At 43.5% G+C, this 14,893-nt stretch overlaps 1 protein-coding gene across 4 annotated transcripts in view; it reads right to left on the minus strand.

The window, feature by feature from the left end:
* Nucleotides 1–14,893, minus strand: part of ASPSCR1 (ASPSCR1 tether for SLC2A4, UBX domain containing) — a 103,821-nt gene that overhangs the window by 27,778 nt on the left and 61,150 nt on the right. For 3 of the 4 annotated variants that reach the window (XR_013541023.1, XM_020814402.3, XM_072990654.2), the window contains exons 11-12: nucleotides 11,770–11,832; nucleotides 10,666–10,718 (exon numbers count right to left, since the gene is read on the minus strand). Coding sequence is in view for 3 of the 4 variants with exons in the window: in XM_020814402.3 (XP_020670061.3) it covers nucleotides 10,666–10,718; nucleotides 11,770–11,832 (116 nt within the window). In the remaining variant the exon portion in view is untranslated. The remainder of the gene's footprint in view (nucleotides 1–10,665; nucleotides 10,719–11,769; nucleotides 11,833–14,893) is intronic. The other variant, XM_072990652.2, reaches the window with a different exon arrangement.

A 14,893-nucleotide genomic window follows, 5' to 3' on the forward strand; every position in this document is an offset into this window, starting at 1 on the left:
TTTTAATTACTGTAAACCACCTTGGGTCCTTTTAAAGGAGATTGCAGCTTAAAATATTTTAAATAAATAAAGTTATATAAAATGACTTCAAATAAATAAAGTCCTCCATTAAAATATCATGAATTCTGGACACTGAAGAGTGGGAAACATCTCAGTTGCCCATTCTGTGAACTGATGCCTCTTTAACATGCTTTCACTTTTCCAATAGTCCCATGTAGCACACACATTTCCAAATGAAAAAGAAGAGATGTTTGAATAGGATTCTTCCTGCTGCTTTGGGAAACTGTTCGTTTGCCTTTAAACTGAAACAACCCTTGCCTCCATCAAAACTGTCCCTTCTCTAACTTTCAACTTCTTTCTTCAATTAGAGGACTGTGATCTAAAATTAAATCTGAAAATCTGGAATGGCCAGATTGACCACATACACAGTGAAAGAGAGAAAGAAAGGTGCTTAGGCATTCTCTTGCTACACTTCAATTTGTATCTCTCTGGAGGGCACTCTATGCTCTAGTTCCTGAGCAGATAAAAACAAAGATAGCTGCCTACCATCTGTGAGCTAAGGGAGTGAGTACAGCTGATGAGATTTCAGGAACTGTTGAAGCAGACTAAGTTTCTCATTTTAAGAGATGCTTTGTAGAGTTAAGGAAGGAAGGGGAAAGGGGAGGGAGGCCAATTACTACCAGAGGAGATAGCTCTAACCAGGCATAGGTAAATATATTTGACTGGGGCACTTCTGCAATACAAACCAGCTGGAAACAAACAGCAAGCAGCCTAGCAAAGCTGTGCAGCTAGACAAGAAAATACTCATAGGCTTGTCTACGCCACACATGATCAGGAGAAATACCTTACAAAACATCTTTCTCATGGTACAAATGTCAGTGTCCTGTGACAGTTTCATGCTAAATTTGTTAATGAGGTCCTCCTGCATGGTTTGAAACACTCCAGAAAGACTTGCCAAAGCAGCTGGAAAATGTAGAAGGTTCCAGAAAGCACTGAATTATTTGGGCCTTACAGACAGAAAGTTGACTAAAACAGTTGTTTATTTCCATATTTTAGTATGCTTTCACTTCATGAAACCCTAAACAGTTATAGTCCCAGAAACTATAAACAAAGCACAAATAATCCAACAAAGTTGAAAGTAAACCAAGAGACAATGGAGAAACAATGGTATTAATTTAGAATTAAACATTTGACATACCTTAAAGAAAAGCGATCACATAAATCTGATAGCACGGGTAGGAAAAACTCAAATATATTCTAATTTAGATTCTTTGGGTTCCAATTCCAGAATTTGGAAACATAACTAATGATTGTAATTTAAGGATTTGGATAGTAAAGACTGAGTGGATCACAAGAGGAACACAACTATTTTTGACAGTAAGAAAACTCAAGATATTTGGTCCTTATATGGCCACTACAGCAGTGGTCCCCAACCTTGGGCCTCCAGATGTTCTTGGACTTCAACTCCCAGAAATCCTGGCCAGCAGAGGTGGTGATGAAGGCTTCTGGAAGAACATCTGGAGGCCCAAGGTTGGGGATCACTGTACTACAGCAATTAATCCCCGCCTCCCACGAACAGTCTGCCAGATCTCATCACAGAAAAAGGCCAATTTGCTTAAAGACTATATGGGTGGCATCACCAAGGAAATCAGCTAGCCAGGGTACCTTAACGCTGAAAAAATATTTCCACTTACTTCCATGTACTCAATAGGATTTACTGCAAAAGTACATATACACAAGATTGCTTGGGAATCCAACCCTCTTGGCTGAAATCAACTGTAAAAAGGCTACTTTACGTGGAAGACAAAAGTTGTCCATCAGTGATCACTAAAAAGTCAGAATCAAAACTGAGAATATAATTAGTTCTCCATATTATCTGTCAAAATCCCAATGACTTGATAAAGGGGGAAGGAACTGACTCTGTCTCAGCTGAATCAAGGGGTGAGGGAGTCCTAAATTAACCCAGCATGTGTTGGCAATTGTACTCAGAAAAAGTGCAAAAAGAGTGTGGAAAGGGTAAATAGAAATTCAGAAGTCGAATAGATCTCAAATATGTAATAGTGATGAGAACACCTATATTAAAAATCCAAGTTCAAAGAAAAGGAAGAGTGCTAGTCAAAATATTGCTACAACATGGATGGCCAGGGAGAGGTCCTGATTCAGACAGAACTCTAGGCCAAAACATATTTTGCTATACAATATAATTGATGCATGGATGGCAAGTCTCTTTAAAGGAAGTATAAGTATCGTAGGAAAGCCTTGATATTTACAATAAACTCAGAAACACCGGGAGCACCATGAACAAGGAAAACTGTAAACACACAAGTCACTCTTTCACATAATCTTTCTCTATTACACACACATATACTGTTGAAAATAGATTTCATATTCATTACATAGTGGATAAGTATTTTATTGCAACTTAAATAAAATGTGGGAAGCTCTGCAGACCTGTTTAACCCTTTGGGGCACTCTGGTCTAATGAAGGCCAAGCAGTACAGACAAACTCCCACCCATCCCTTTTTCAAAAAAACCTAGGTATTAATTAGGAGTTTAACCAGAATTCCTGTTTGGCCCTCCTGGCCCCTTTTCCAAGGCTTCCAAAGGCTTTACAGCCTTCTTCTCTGTCTTCCTGACATGACAAGTGTGTGGGAATCAGAGATCGTGCTGGGTGGCAGCTGTGGGCAAGATGGCACAAAACAAGGAAAGATGGGAGGAGCCGCCTCCCCAAAGAGTGGGAAAGTCGCCCAGTTCAAAGGCAAAGGGGACCTTTCCACTAGCACTTCTGCTATTAATTAAAATATCTTCGGTGACTTTGAAGGAAGGGATTTTTTTTAAAAAAAGAGAAGACACTGAACTGGCTGCTCCCCACCAAGATGACACTGTGACTCAGAAACAAAGGCACAGAGTTTTCTGTTCCAGTGCTGAAGGGGCTGTAAGCAAATTTCAGCAGAGACCAGATGCAGGTATTTAATGCCTTCCGGGGCCTTTCTCCATCACTCGTTTGTTCTACATTTGATTCTCATTTGCTGCAGACACAGTAAGTCCTTACATCTCTTCCCACCACCACTCCTAACCAAAATCACACTGTTGTCAGACAAGATCCAAAGAGAACCTCCAGCCATGACCAATAAAAACACCCACAGTATAAAGATATCAGAGAGGAAAAGGCCAGCACAAACATGGTAGCAACAAACAGAACTCTATTAGTAAATCACCCAGAAAACAGACATGTTTTTCTAACAAACCAAGGTTCCAGGCAATGGATCTTCAGTGAGGCACATAAGTCAGAGGGATAGGCTTTAAGTACGAATGCAGGTAGCCATGGTATTGGCTCTTTACACATTCAGTATTCTGATAGCAGCTGCACTTGTGTCTCATCCACATGGCCTGGCCAGGAAGTCATGGAATTTGGAAAGCTCCATTATAAACAACTTCAGAAGAGTCTAATCCTTTCCTAATTCAATATGCCGCCCGAGAGGCTCTGACGTACATTATGTAAACAGACTCTTGTTACACTCTGTTCGACCTGTCAACCTTTATATGACCCTGGCTTTATCATACTCTACAAATGACAGTTTTAGTTCTGCCTTGCCGTTCTTTCAGCAAAAAAGCTGCAATCGTTCAGTCTGTTAGCTAAGCCATTTCAGTTTTACTCCGCATTTCATTAAAGGAACAAAAACACAGATGTCAAAGCTAGTTAAACAAAACTCTTTTGTGCATAGAGCTCTAGATTTTGGCCAAAATGAATCTTCCTAAAAATCAAAAGTGCAAATTTTCAGATTTCCCAAAACAGAGACTGCTCTTCACTTGCCAAGGGTGTACTTCTCTGAGTCCTGGGGCCAAGAAAAATCAAAGGAAGCTGGGAACGGAGAGACGGAACAGGGCTAAACAGACCCATAACAGGGAGGGAATTTTAGAGAAGTTGCAGAATTACCCCCAAAAAGCAAGTGAGTGCAGGAAGGCCACTCCAGTGATCCAGTATTGACCATCAACTTAAGCTTCCTGAAGAACAGAATGGTAACAGGAGCCAAAACTGCTACTCACTAATACACAACTCCTTGGGATGTAATTATTAATGGAGAAGTTCACATCCTCTCTTTAGAAAGGTAACTATCTCCCCTGTTTCCCCGAAAAAAGAAGTTACTTACCTGTAACTCTGGTTCTTCAAGTGGTCATCTGTGCATTCACACTAATGGGTTAATCTGAGCCTGAGCAGAGCAGCCTTGGAAGTTTCTGAAGCTCTAGCACCTGGTGCTGGGACCTCCCACCTAGGCTATATCCCCGCCTCCAACACCGGGTGCCTCAGTTCCGTAGAACTGTCCGCCACTGTATAATATGTCCAATGGTCCACATGACGTACAGCGGGGAGGAGGGCAGGGAGTATGAATTCACAGATGACCACTCGAAGAACCAGAGTTACAGGTAAGTAACTTCTTTTTCTCCTTCGTGGCCTCTGTGAATGCACACTAATAGGTGACTAGCGAGCTGACTTACCAGGAGGTGGGCGTCACGTCAGAACAGACTCCAAAACAGCTCTACCCACAGCAGCCTCAGCCTTGGCACGAACATCAAGACAATAGTGCACTGCAAAAGTGAAAGGCATGGACCACTTCACAGCCTTGCAGGCATCATTCAGGTCCACTCCTCGGAGGAAAGCCGTGGAGGAAGCAGCCGCTCTGGTAGAATGGGCCCGAACAGTGGAGGGCAAAGGTTCATGAGCTAGCTCATATGCCAGCTTGATTGTTGAAACCACCCATTTGGAAAAGGTTTGAGGTGAAACTGGGGATCTTCTAGAGCCTCCCTGGAATGACACAGAGTCTCTGTGAGGATCAAAAAGGCACAGTCTTGGAAATGTAATAGGCGAGAGCTCTCTTGACATCCAGGGAGTGAAGTGATTTCTCCAGGTTAGTCGTTGGACTGGGAAAAAAAGTAGGAAGGACCACCGGCTGATTGAGACAGAAGGATGTCACCAACTTTGGGAGAAAGGAGATATCTGGGAACAGAGTGACCTTGTCTGGGTGAAACTGTAGAAAAGGTGGGTCTACACGTAGGGCCGTGAGCACACTAGCACACCTTGCTGAAGTGACAGCAAGGAGAAAGGCCGTCTTGAAGGTAAGCAGTCTCAAAAGAGATGGATGCCAGAGGTTTGAAAGGTGGAGACATCAATTTCCGCAAGACACGCTGAAGGGACCACTGAGGAGTGGGTGGTTTGTAGGCTGGGTGCATATTGCGAAGGCCTTTAAGGAACTGTTCTAGCATCGGGTGCTGAAACAACTTTGCTGCATCAGAAAGAGGAGGCTGATGGGTGACAACTGTGGAAATATACATTCTAAAGGTAGTGAGTGACAGTCCCCACTGGAAGAGGAGGAGAAGGAACCTCAAGAGAGCGTCCAACGAGGTAGGGCAAACATGTAAGTTATGTTTAGAAGCAAAATTAGAGAATATCTTCCACTTTTGCGCATAGATAGCCACAGTAGAAGGCCTCCGTGCTCGATTTCCACTATTGAAGGTCCAGACTCCAGGCCGTGAGGTGTAGGGAGTCCAGACCCATCGTGGAGAGAAAGCAGGTGAGGAAGGTTTGGCAGTCGAAAGTGATCAATGGCGATCAGATGTAGAGGGGCAAACGAGGGTTGGCGAGGCCACCAGGGAGCGATGAAGATGACATTCACTTGATCCTGTCGGGTCTTGATGATTGCTTTCTGGTTTAGTGGAATGGGAGGAAACGTGTACAGCAGACCCTCTGTCCAAGGTATCATAAACACATCTCCCTCTGAATCGGTCCCTGCCCCCACCCAGGAGCAGTACCAATCACACTTCTTGTTGATGGCAGATGCAAATACATCCAGGCATGGGGTGCCCCACCTCAGGCAGAGGGAACGGAAGACTGTGTCGTCCAGCGACCACTCGTGAGTGCAGTCCTGCAAATGACTCAGATGATCTGCAAGGAGGTAGCTGGTGGAGGCCACATGTACTGCGATAAGGAAAATGTGGCATTCGAAATACCATTCCCAAACCTGTATAGTGAGATACAGCAGTCGCTGGGAATAAGTACCCCCTTGTTTGTTCAGGTAATAAACCACAGTGGTGCTGTCAGTCGCCAGTTGCACAACTTGTCCAGAGAGAAGGCGTTCAAATGCTTGAAGTGCTTTGAAAACAGCCAGGAGTTCCAAGAGGTTGATGTGCAAGTGGGATTCCTCTGGAGCCCAATGACCATTCGCTGTCAAACCCTGGACGTGTGCCCCCCAAACAGTCGGGCTGGCATCTGTGGTGAGTTGAACTGATGGTTGAAGAGGGCCGAAAGGTCTGCCCACAAGCAGATTGGAGCAGAGGGACCACCAAGTTAGCTGCTCCACAAGTTCCATCAAGACTGTAAGAGTTTTGGAAGGCGGATCAGTAAGAGGGTTGAACATCGCAAGGTACCACACCTGGAAGGACCGCATCTTCAACTTGGCATGTTGAATGACCGCAGTCATGGAGGCCATCAGGCCTAGTAGACACTGAACCAGTAAAGCTTGGACCTTTGCCCCTGCAGTGAAGTGAGGTAGAAGGTTCTGTATCTTCAGAATCCTCTGGGACAAAGGCACGACCTGAGACAGCTTCCAGGACCCCTCCAATATAGGTCACCTTTTGGGTAGGGGTCAAAGTAGACGTCTTGTGGTTGACCTGGAGACCAAGATCAGACAGGAGGGACAAAGTAAATGTTAAGTGACGCGACAATGTCTCAGAGGAAGTTGCCACCAGCAACCAGTCATCAAACGTAAGGAAAGATGGTGATGCCCTGCAGACAAAGGTAAGCTGCCACCAGGGCTAAGCATTTTGTAAATACTCTAGGCTAGGGTGAGGTGGACAGTCCAAACGAAAGAGCCTTGAATTCATAGATTACTCCGTCCAGCGAAAATCTCAGAAAACGACAATACTCAGGTTAGATACTAATGTGAAAATTGGCATCCTTGAGATCAATAAATGCAAACCAATCACCCTGCCTAAGCATCTGGATAGTGCTGTTCAGAGAAACCATATGAAAATGCCAGGGCATAATGTAAGAATTCAAGGGTCTAAGGTGAAGAACAGGCTAGAGTACACCATCCTTCTTTGGTATAATAAAGTAGTGTGAGAAAAAGCTACATGAAAGATCAGGGTTTTCCACCAAGGTAATGGCATCCTTGGAGAGTAACTTGTCAACTTCTTCACATAAGACAGGAGAAGAGTCCGTGTTTCTGACAAAAACTGTGCCAGGTGTGGAGTCGAACTCAATCGCATAGCCAGTGGCAATAATAGTGAGAACCCAGGAGTTGGAGGTGATAGACCTTCAGACATCAAAAAAATTGGGCCAGTCTAACCATATATATATATATATATATATATATATATATATATATATATATATATATATATATATATATATATATATATATATAAAAATATATCAAGAAGTGGTGTTGATGGCTGTAGAAGACTAAAGAGGTTACGTAGTCTTCCGGTCCTGAAGACAGCCCAGTTGTCGTGGCTGCTGTCTACCGGACTGCTGACGGGACTGACCTTGAGGAAACAATGGGTGTGACCTCGTACGGTTGAAGTAAGATCTGGAAGAATAAGACTGGCGGCAGGACCCACGAGATGCAGACCGAGAAGTGAAGGATCTTGCAGTCTTTCGGTGCTTCAACAGACTCTCGAGGATCTTATCTGTTTTAGGATTGAAGAGAGCCAGCCCATCAAAGGGAAGATCCTCAGTCCTTTTCTTCACATCCTCAGCAATGGTAGCCGAATGAAGCCATGCATGTCAGCATAAGGCAACCACTGTGGCCAACTGCTTAGAGGATGCCTCCACAACATGTCTTGCTGTTATCCTTTCTTGGCGAGCCAAGGACATAGCCTCTTGATGGTGAGCCAAGCAGGAACTCCTGATGTCCTCAGGAGCAGCATTCAGAGCAGGCAAGACTGCATTCCATAGGTGCCTGTGGTAGGCACCCATGGCAGCATGATAGTTAGCCACCCTAACAGCAAAGGTAGCCAACGTGTATGACCTCCTGCCCAGGGTGTCCAGCTTCTGCCCTTCTCTATCTGTAGGAGCCGATGTGGACTTGCTGCGGCTATGCGACTGTGTAGCATCCACCACCAAAGAGTTGGGCAGTGGGTGCTTTGAAAGAAATTCTGTCCCTGAGCCATGAGTCTTACACAGGTTCTCTACCCTGCAGGGAATTTGCTGGGATTTGGAGGGCTTGTCCCAAGACTCTTTCACCAAACTTAGAGATGGAATGAAAGCCAGGCGTAGGGGAGGCAACCTGTCCTTAGTAATGTCCTCAAAGACCTTATCCAGATGTTGAGCTGTGGCTGTACCACAACCAGGTTGAGCACATCAGTGATACGCTTGTTCAACTGAGTGTATGAAGTATAGACTTCCGAAGGGAAGGGTGGGTGGCTCCCAACAACCACTGAAGCTAGAGTGGGAAGGTCGACAGGTGAATCTTCTCTGATCTCACCCTCGTCTGCACTCAAGCCCGACTCAACATCAACGTCTCTATCTAGGGAGTGAGCAGGCGATTGATCTTGAGGGTACTTGAGCTCCGACTCGGGATGCGTTAATACCTCCATAAACTCCTCCTCTCAAGCACAAGATGAAGGAGCAGGCGAGGGAGGCACATGTGATGCCAGCTTGGTTTGGCACCAAACGCCAGGCATCAAGCTTGACGGGTGATCCGAAGGTATCAGGGCCAACTGTTGTTCCCTTGGCTGAATGGGCTGTTCGCGGGCAGGAAGCTGCGGTGAGGGTTCACCCAGGCGACGAAAAAAGCCTTCAGGGTAAGGAGGAAACTGCGGTGGGAAGTGGCCAAAGTACAAAGGCCACTGCCTGGATCCGAAGTACGAGGCTGGGTCAAACAGCATTGGGTAACCTGGGCCCTCGAAGCCGTAGCCTCTTGGTCTGAAGAAGCCTCGCAGATCTTCCCAGGACGAATGGTGAAAGTCTGGGTACTGTGGAGGCTCTAATGATGTTGGTCAGGGTTGAGTCCGCTCGGGATTGATGTGCCGGGTCTTCCGCTTCTTCTTCTGTGGTGGAGCGGCAGTGTGCTCCAGAGGAGGAGAAGGAGGAGCTGGAGTCCCTGAACAAAACACTGGTGAGCCGCAAGGTGAAGCAGAGGAGATGCTCAGACAGGGGGAGATAGGCAAAACCGTCCCTGAAGGTGGAATCTCATCATCATCATCAGAAATTTCAACCCCAGCTAACAGGGGGAGTCAGTCTCGGCGAAAGAGCCGAAACATGAGGCGCACCCGAAGCTGCAGCCTCCTCCTCCTCCTCCTCCTCCTCCTCCTCCTTCTTCTTCTTCTTCTTCTTCTTCTTCTTCTTCTTCTTCTTCTTCTTCGGCATTGAGCCTGAGGGAGGCCTCAACACTGAAGTGGAAGCCGTCGACCTCAAGCCCGAGAAGGTCGATTTCCCAGACTTCTTCGCGGCGGGTGCCAAAATATAACTTTTGCTTTATAACAGAAATTTATGGTAGTAAATATACCTCAAAAGTAAAGAAATTTACAGCAGAGATTAATATTCCATTCTCACAAAGATGACCACACTGACACACTTTTTCCATAGCTTTTTGCTTCAAGTATATTCAACAACATAATGCCACCCTAGTGTACACCAGTAGAAATATGAAGAATTGGATATAAAGCACAAACTATTATAGAGTCAGGCAGAGCATAATCACCATTGTATAAAATCTAACTGGATAAAAGAGACAACTAGACAGTCAACTTTTCAGCAGGTGGCAGGATTGAGAGCTAGAACTGCAGCACAAGTGAATGGTAGCCACAATAAAAAAAGTTGTCCAAAACAAAAATAACAACAAAAAAGCACAGCCTCCACCATTTGTTGGGGGGGGGAGATAACATGAAAACCTCTCATCAACCATAACTATACGGTAGCTGCAAATAACGTATAATTTGCAGGCCTGATGTAGTGCCTGCCTCTTTTCTTATTTTTCTCTTCATTCTTTTCCTTCCCTTCCCTTCCCTTTCCTTTCCTTTCTATTCAATTGCTTTTAAACTAAAGAAAATAAAGTTACAATTTTATGTGTTCTTATGTGGAAGCAAGTCCAATTGCACACAGTGGGATTTATTTCTCAATAAGCACATAAAAGATGGACTGCATAAAAGTGTCAGGCCTATGTGTCTTTGCTTTGTTCTAATTTGGGTTTCAGGAATTAGATAGTAGATAGTTGAACAGAATCACTTTCTGTTACTGAGCAATCTCATGATGTTGCCCATTATCAGCCAAAAACTGATACATTATCAACTGTAAGGCAATGCTCCTGGCACAAACAAAGAAAAAAAATATGAAGAAAACTACCTTGCAGCATGAATACTAACTGCAATCAACTTCTTTGGACTTTGGTACTGTTTTCAGTAACAAATAAATCAAGTCTGTACCCTAGATATGACCATTTATTTTAGTGTTGCTGTTATGCACTGTTACTGATACTTTGTTAAGTGTACTCACTATTCAGTGGCAGCAACTCCCAAGGAAGTATGTAAAGATAAATACAGATACCATCTATCCTTGCTTTCAAAGAGACCAAGAGAGGTATTTATTCATTTTCTTAAAAAAATACTGGGGAGAGTATTTTATGACAAGGAAAAGAGATCAAACAGGAAGGAAAACACCACAATTACCTGGAAGAGAGTCAAGCTGTCATCATTCAGGATGGATCTAGGTGGCGTAATAACTAAAGTAAAACACAAAATTCCTATTAGGAAGTCAGAACAAGGAAACTATAGAGCTAAATTAAGAAAGAAAGGAGAGAAGCATTTATTTTATTTAATTTATGTTATTTATATGCTGTCTTTCTCCCCACAGGAGACTCAAGACAGATCATAATCAATTGAAATTATACAAGAATCACTGTTAAAACACTACAAAAAGCTATAGTAACAACAATCACACCTCTAACAATACTAAAGCCACCATTAAAAAAAAGTTTTAGAACATTTAAAAACACTTTAACATCTTAATAAATACAGCCTTCCTAAAATCCCTTCTTGTTGCTTAAAAGCCTTTGCCTGACAATGGAAAGATAAAAGGGACAAGGCTCACCTGACTTATTGAGCTAGTGTATTTCATAGCCTGGGAGCAGCCACAGAGAAGGCCCTTCCACTTATGTCCCCCACCAACAATTTTGGGAAAGTGATACAAACAGAGAAAGTCCTCCCCAGAAGAGCTTAAAAGAAAAAAAAAAAGGCTCACATGCGGTGGTACTGTCTTTCAGGTAGCCTGGACCCCAGCTGAACAGGGCTTTATAGGTCATAACCAGCACTTCCAAGTGGGCCCAGAAACTGTCTGGCAGCCTGTGACATTGTTGTAATAAGGGAATTATGTATTTCCTGTAACCAGTACCAATCAGAAGTCTGGCTGTAGCATTTTGATCAGCTGAAGTTTCCAAGCACCCTCCAAAGGCACCCAAGCAGAGCACACTGCAGTAATCTAGATGGGCTGTAACTAAGGCATGTGTCACTATATCAGGCTCCTCAAGGACAAGGCACATGAGCTTTAACTGTGATAATGTACATCTGACCACAGCTGAAACCTGTGCAGGTTCATGGTTGCTGAAACCAGGAGCACACTCAAGCTGTGAACTTGAGTTTTCAAGGGGAATGTAACTCCACCCAAAGTCCAACCATGTGGCAACTAAAATGCTCAGGTAAACTTACATTCCTTGAGACACAGTGTGGAACTTGGAGTGTGAGCTATAAAACTAGAAGATATAAATCTGAACTTACACAGATAAAATGGCATTTCTGGGTCTGCAAGGTGGCTTTTCACGAAGACCTTCAGAGCACCAACTGTCAAACAATGCAAGAAAAACAATGTTTGGAGCCCAAGATGAATAGTGAATACTGTACTATGTACTTTAAGGCACTGACCACATCTCTTTTTATCACTGCAGTACTAAAGGAACACTAACCTAAGCCACTATCATGAAGATCCACAGAGCAGAGTAAGTGTCAGGAAATGACCCAAATGGTAAACATATTTTTTCAGGTTCCTTAATTCCAAAAGCAATCTAACACAACAGAACATCTGCCTTTGGTTCCAGCCTTCATTGCACTCTCTTTAGAATTAGATGTCTTCTTGTCCCACTTTGAAGAACTTGACACTCCAATTCTTTCATCACTGAAAAACGTTCATCCACCTAACCAAAACTCTCATAAGCTTTTCCAAACATACAAAGGTACTTCACTGCATGCTCTAGCCCTTCCACTACAGGATGGAGGACGAGGAATCCTCCTTAACAAACTTTAATTGTGGATTAACTGTATGCAAAGATCTCTTATGCTTTTGGCTAAGTGATTTGCTTCTCTGAAAAGGGTTGGAGTTTAGTTTACTGTTGTAGACTCCCATAAGCAAGCCTTCTAGCCCCTGCCAAGGCAGGAAAAAGATAATGCTGCAATGAATATGACAGCTTCTAAACAGAGAGGAACACAAAATAGAGGAAAAAACAAGTGAAAACTTCTATTTATCTTCTTTCAATGTACTATTTAATCTCTTTCCTCAGGAGGCACATGCAGCTACTGGAGGTTCCACAGCAGCTAAACAAAGGCCTTGACACAAGTAAACTATCATGTGTACACCACCAAGAACTTCCAGAAGATGTATGCTGTTTCTGCAGTAGAATACCCTGCCTCAGAAAGTGACAGATTCTCCTTTGTTCAATGTTTTAAAGCAAGCCAGTTTTCTCCATCACAGAGGGTTGAACTAGATGACCCTTGAGGTTCCTTCTAATTCTATGATTCAGTGTTAGACCACATACCCAAACAAACTGCGAATAAGAGAGCTGATACATTCTCACAAGAACAAGATACACTTCTGAATCTTCATTTTAGGCAGCCAGCATGAAGTTACATAGTGCATCTCTGGGTCCTGAGAAGAAATTGGCATTCATTGGGAGGAATGGACACTGAGTTCCACAGACAGTGATGGATGCAAAGCCAAGACAAAAAGCATAGATGGGTGTGTATCCTGACATGCAGCAGGAAGTTCTAGCCATTTGCTATTTAGAGGTGCAGGAAGCCTGGCTTTGCTTTTGGCCCCTGGCATGTTTGTGAAGGGTGGTTGATTCACATTTTCTACAGTGTTTCCAACTCTTTTTTGGGCTCTGGATGAAACTACAGTGGACCAACACCCTGTTGTTCAATAGCCTCATCTGAGCATGACTAATGCCACGGTACGTGGCTTGGAAGAGAAAGTCACTACGCAGTTGTCAGAAACACATTATGTTTCGAGAACATTCTGAGCCCTCATTCCTCCATACTGCTCAGTGTACACATTTTGATCTTTTAAAGGACCCCACTCAGATAAAGCAATTAGTTGCATTCAAGTTATCTCAAGAGAAACAGAAGGCCTGACAGCAATAAACTGGTTCTCTATTTTAGTGAATTGTAAGTTGGTAGCAAGTAATGAGGAAATAGAGGGAAATAATAGAAAGGGAAAAACCAGAGATATGTTCAAGAAAACTGGAGATATTAAAGGAATATTTTGTGCAAATATGGACATGATAAAGGACAAAAATGGTAGGGACCTCACAGAAGCAGAAGACATTGAGAAGAGGTGGCAAGAATACACAGAAGAATTATACCAGAAAGATCTGGATGTCCCAGACAACCCAGATAGTGTGGTTGCTGACCTTGAGCCAGACATCCTGGAATCAAGCAGGCCTTAGAAAGCATGGCTAACAACAAGGCCAATGGAAGTGATGGCATTCCAGTTGAACTATTTAAAATCTTAAAAGATGATGGTGTTAAGGTGCTACACTCAATATGCCAGCAACTTTGGAAAACCTAGCAGTGGCCAGAGGATTAGAAAAGATCAGTCTACATCCCAATCCCCAAGAAGGACAGTACCAAAGAATGTTCCAACTACCATACAATTGCACTCATTTCACACGCTAGCAAGGTTATGCTCAAAATCCTACAAGGCAGTCTTCAGTAGTATGCGGACCGAGAACCCCCAGAAGTACAAGCTAGATTACAAAGGGGCCAAACTGAACTAGAGACCAAATTGCTAACATGCACTGGATTATGGAGAAAGCCAGAGTTCCAGAAAAACATCTACTTCAGCTTCACTGACTATGCAAAAGCCTTTGACTGTGTGGACCACAGCAAACTATGGCAAGTTCTTAAAGAAATGGGAGTGCTTGACCACCTTATCTATCTCCTGAGAAATCTATATGTGGGACAGAAAACAACAGTTAGAACTGGATATGGAACAACTGATTGGTTCAAAATTGGGAAAGGAGTACGACAAGGCTCTATATTGTCTCCCTGCTTATTTAACTTATATGCAGAATACATCATGTGAAAGGCTGGACTGGATGAATCCCAAACTGGAATTAAGATCGCCAGAAGAAATATCAACAACCTCCAATATGCAGATGATACCACTCTGATGGCAGAAATAAAGGTAAAAAAGGAGAGCACAAAAAATGGACTGAAGCTCAACATAAAAAAAACTAAGATTATTGCCACTGGTCCCATCACCTCCTGGGAAATAGAAGGGGAAGATATGGAGGCAGTGACAGATTTTACTTTCTTGGGCTCCATGACCACTGCAGAGGGTGACAGCAGCCACAAAATTAAAAGATGCCTGCTTCTAGACAGCATCTTAAAAAGCAGAGACATCACCTTGCCAACAAAGGTCGGCATAATCAAAGCTATAGTTTTTCCTGTAGCGATGTATGGAAGTGAGAGCTGGATCATAAAAAAGGCTGACCGCCAAAGAATTGATGCTTTTGAATTGTGGTGCTCGAGGAGACTCTTGAGAATCCCCTGAGAACAAACCTATCCATTTTGAAGGAAATCAACCCTGAGTGCTCAGTGGAAGGACAGATCCTGAAGCTGAGGCTCC

This window comes from Pogona vitticeps, chromosome 2 (genome assembly GCF_051106095.1).
Source record: "Pogona vitticeps strain Pit_001003342236 chromosome 2, PviZW2.1, whole genome shotgun sequence".
In the NCBI taxonomy this organism is placed as follows: domain Eukaryota; kingdom Metazoa; phylum Chordata; class Lepidosauria; order Squamata; family Agamidae; genus Pogona; species Pogona vitticeps.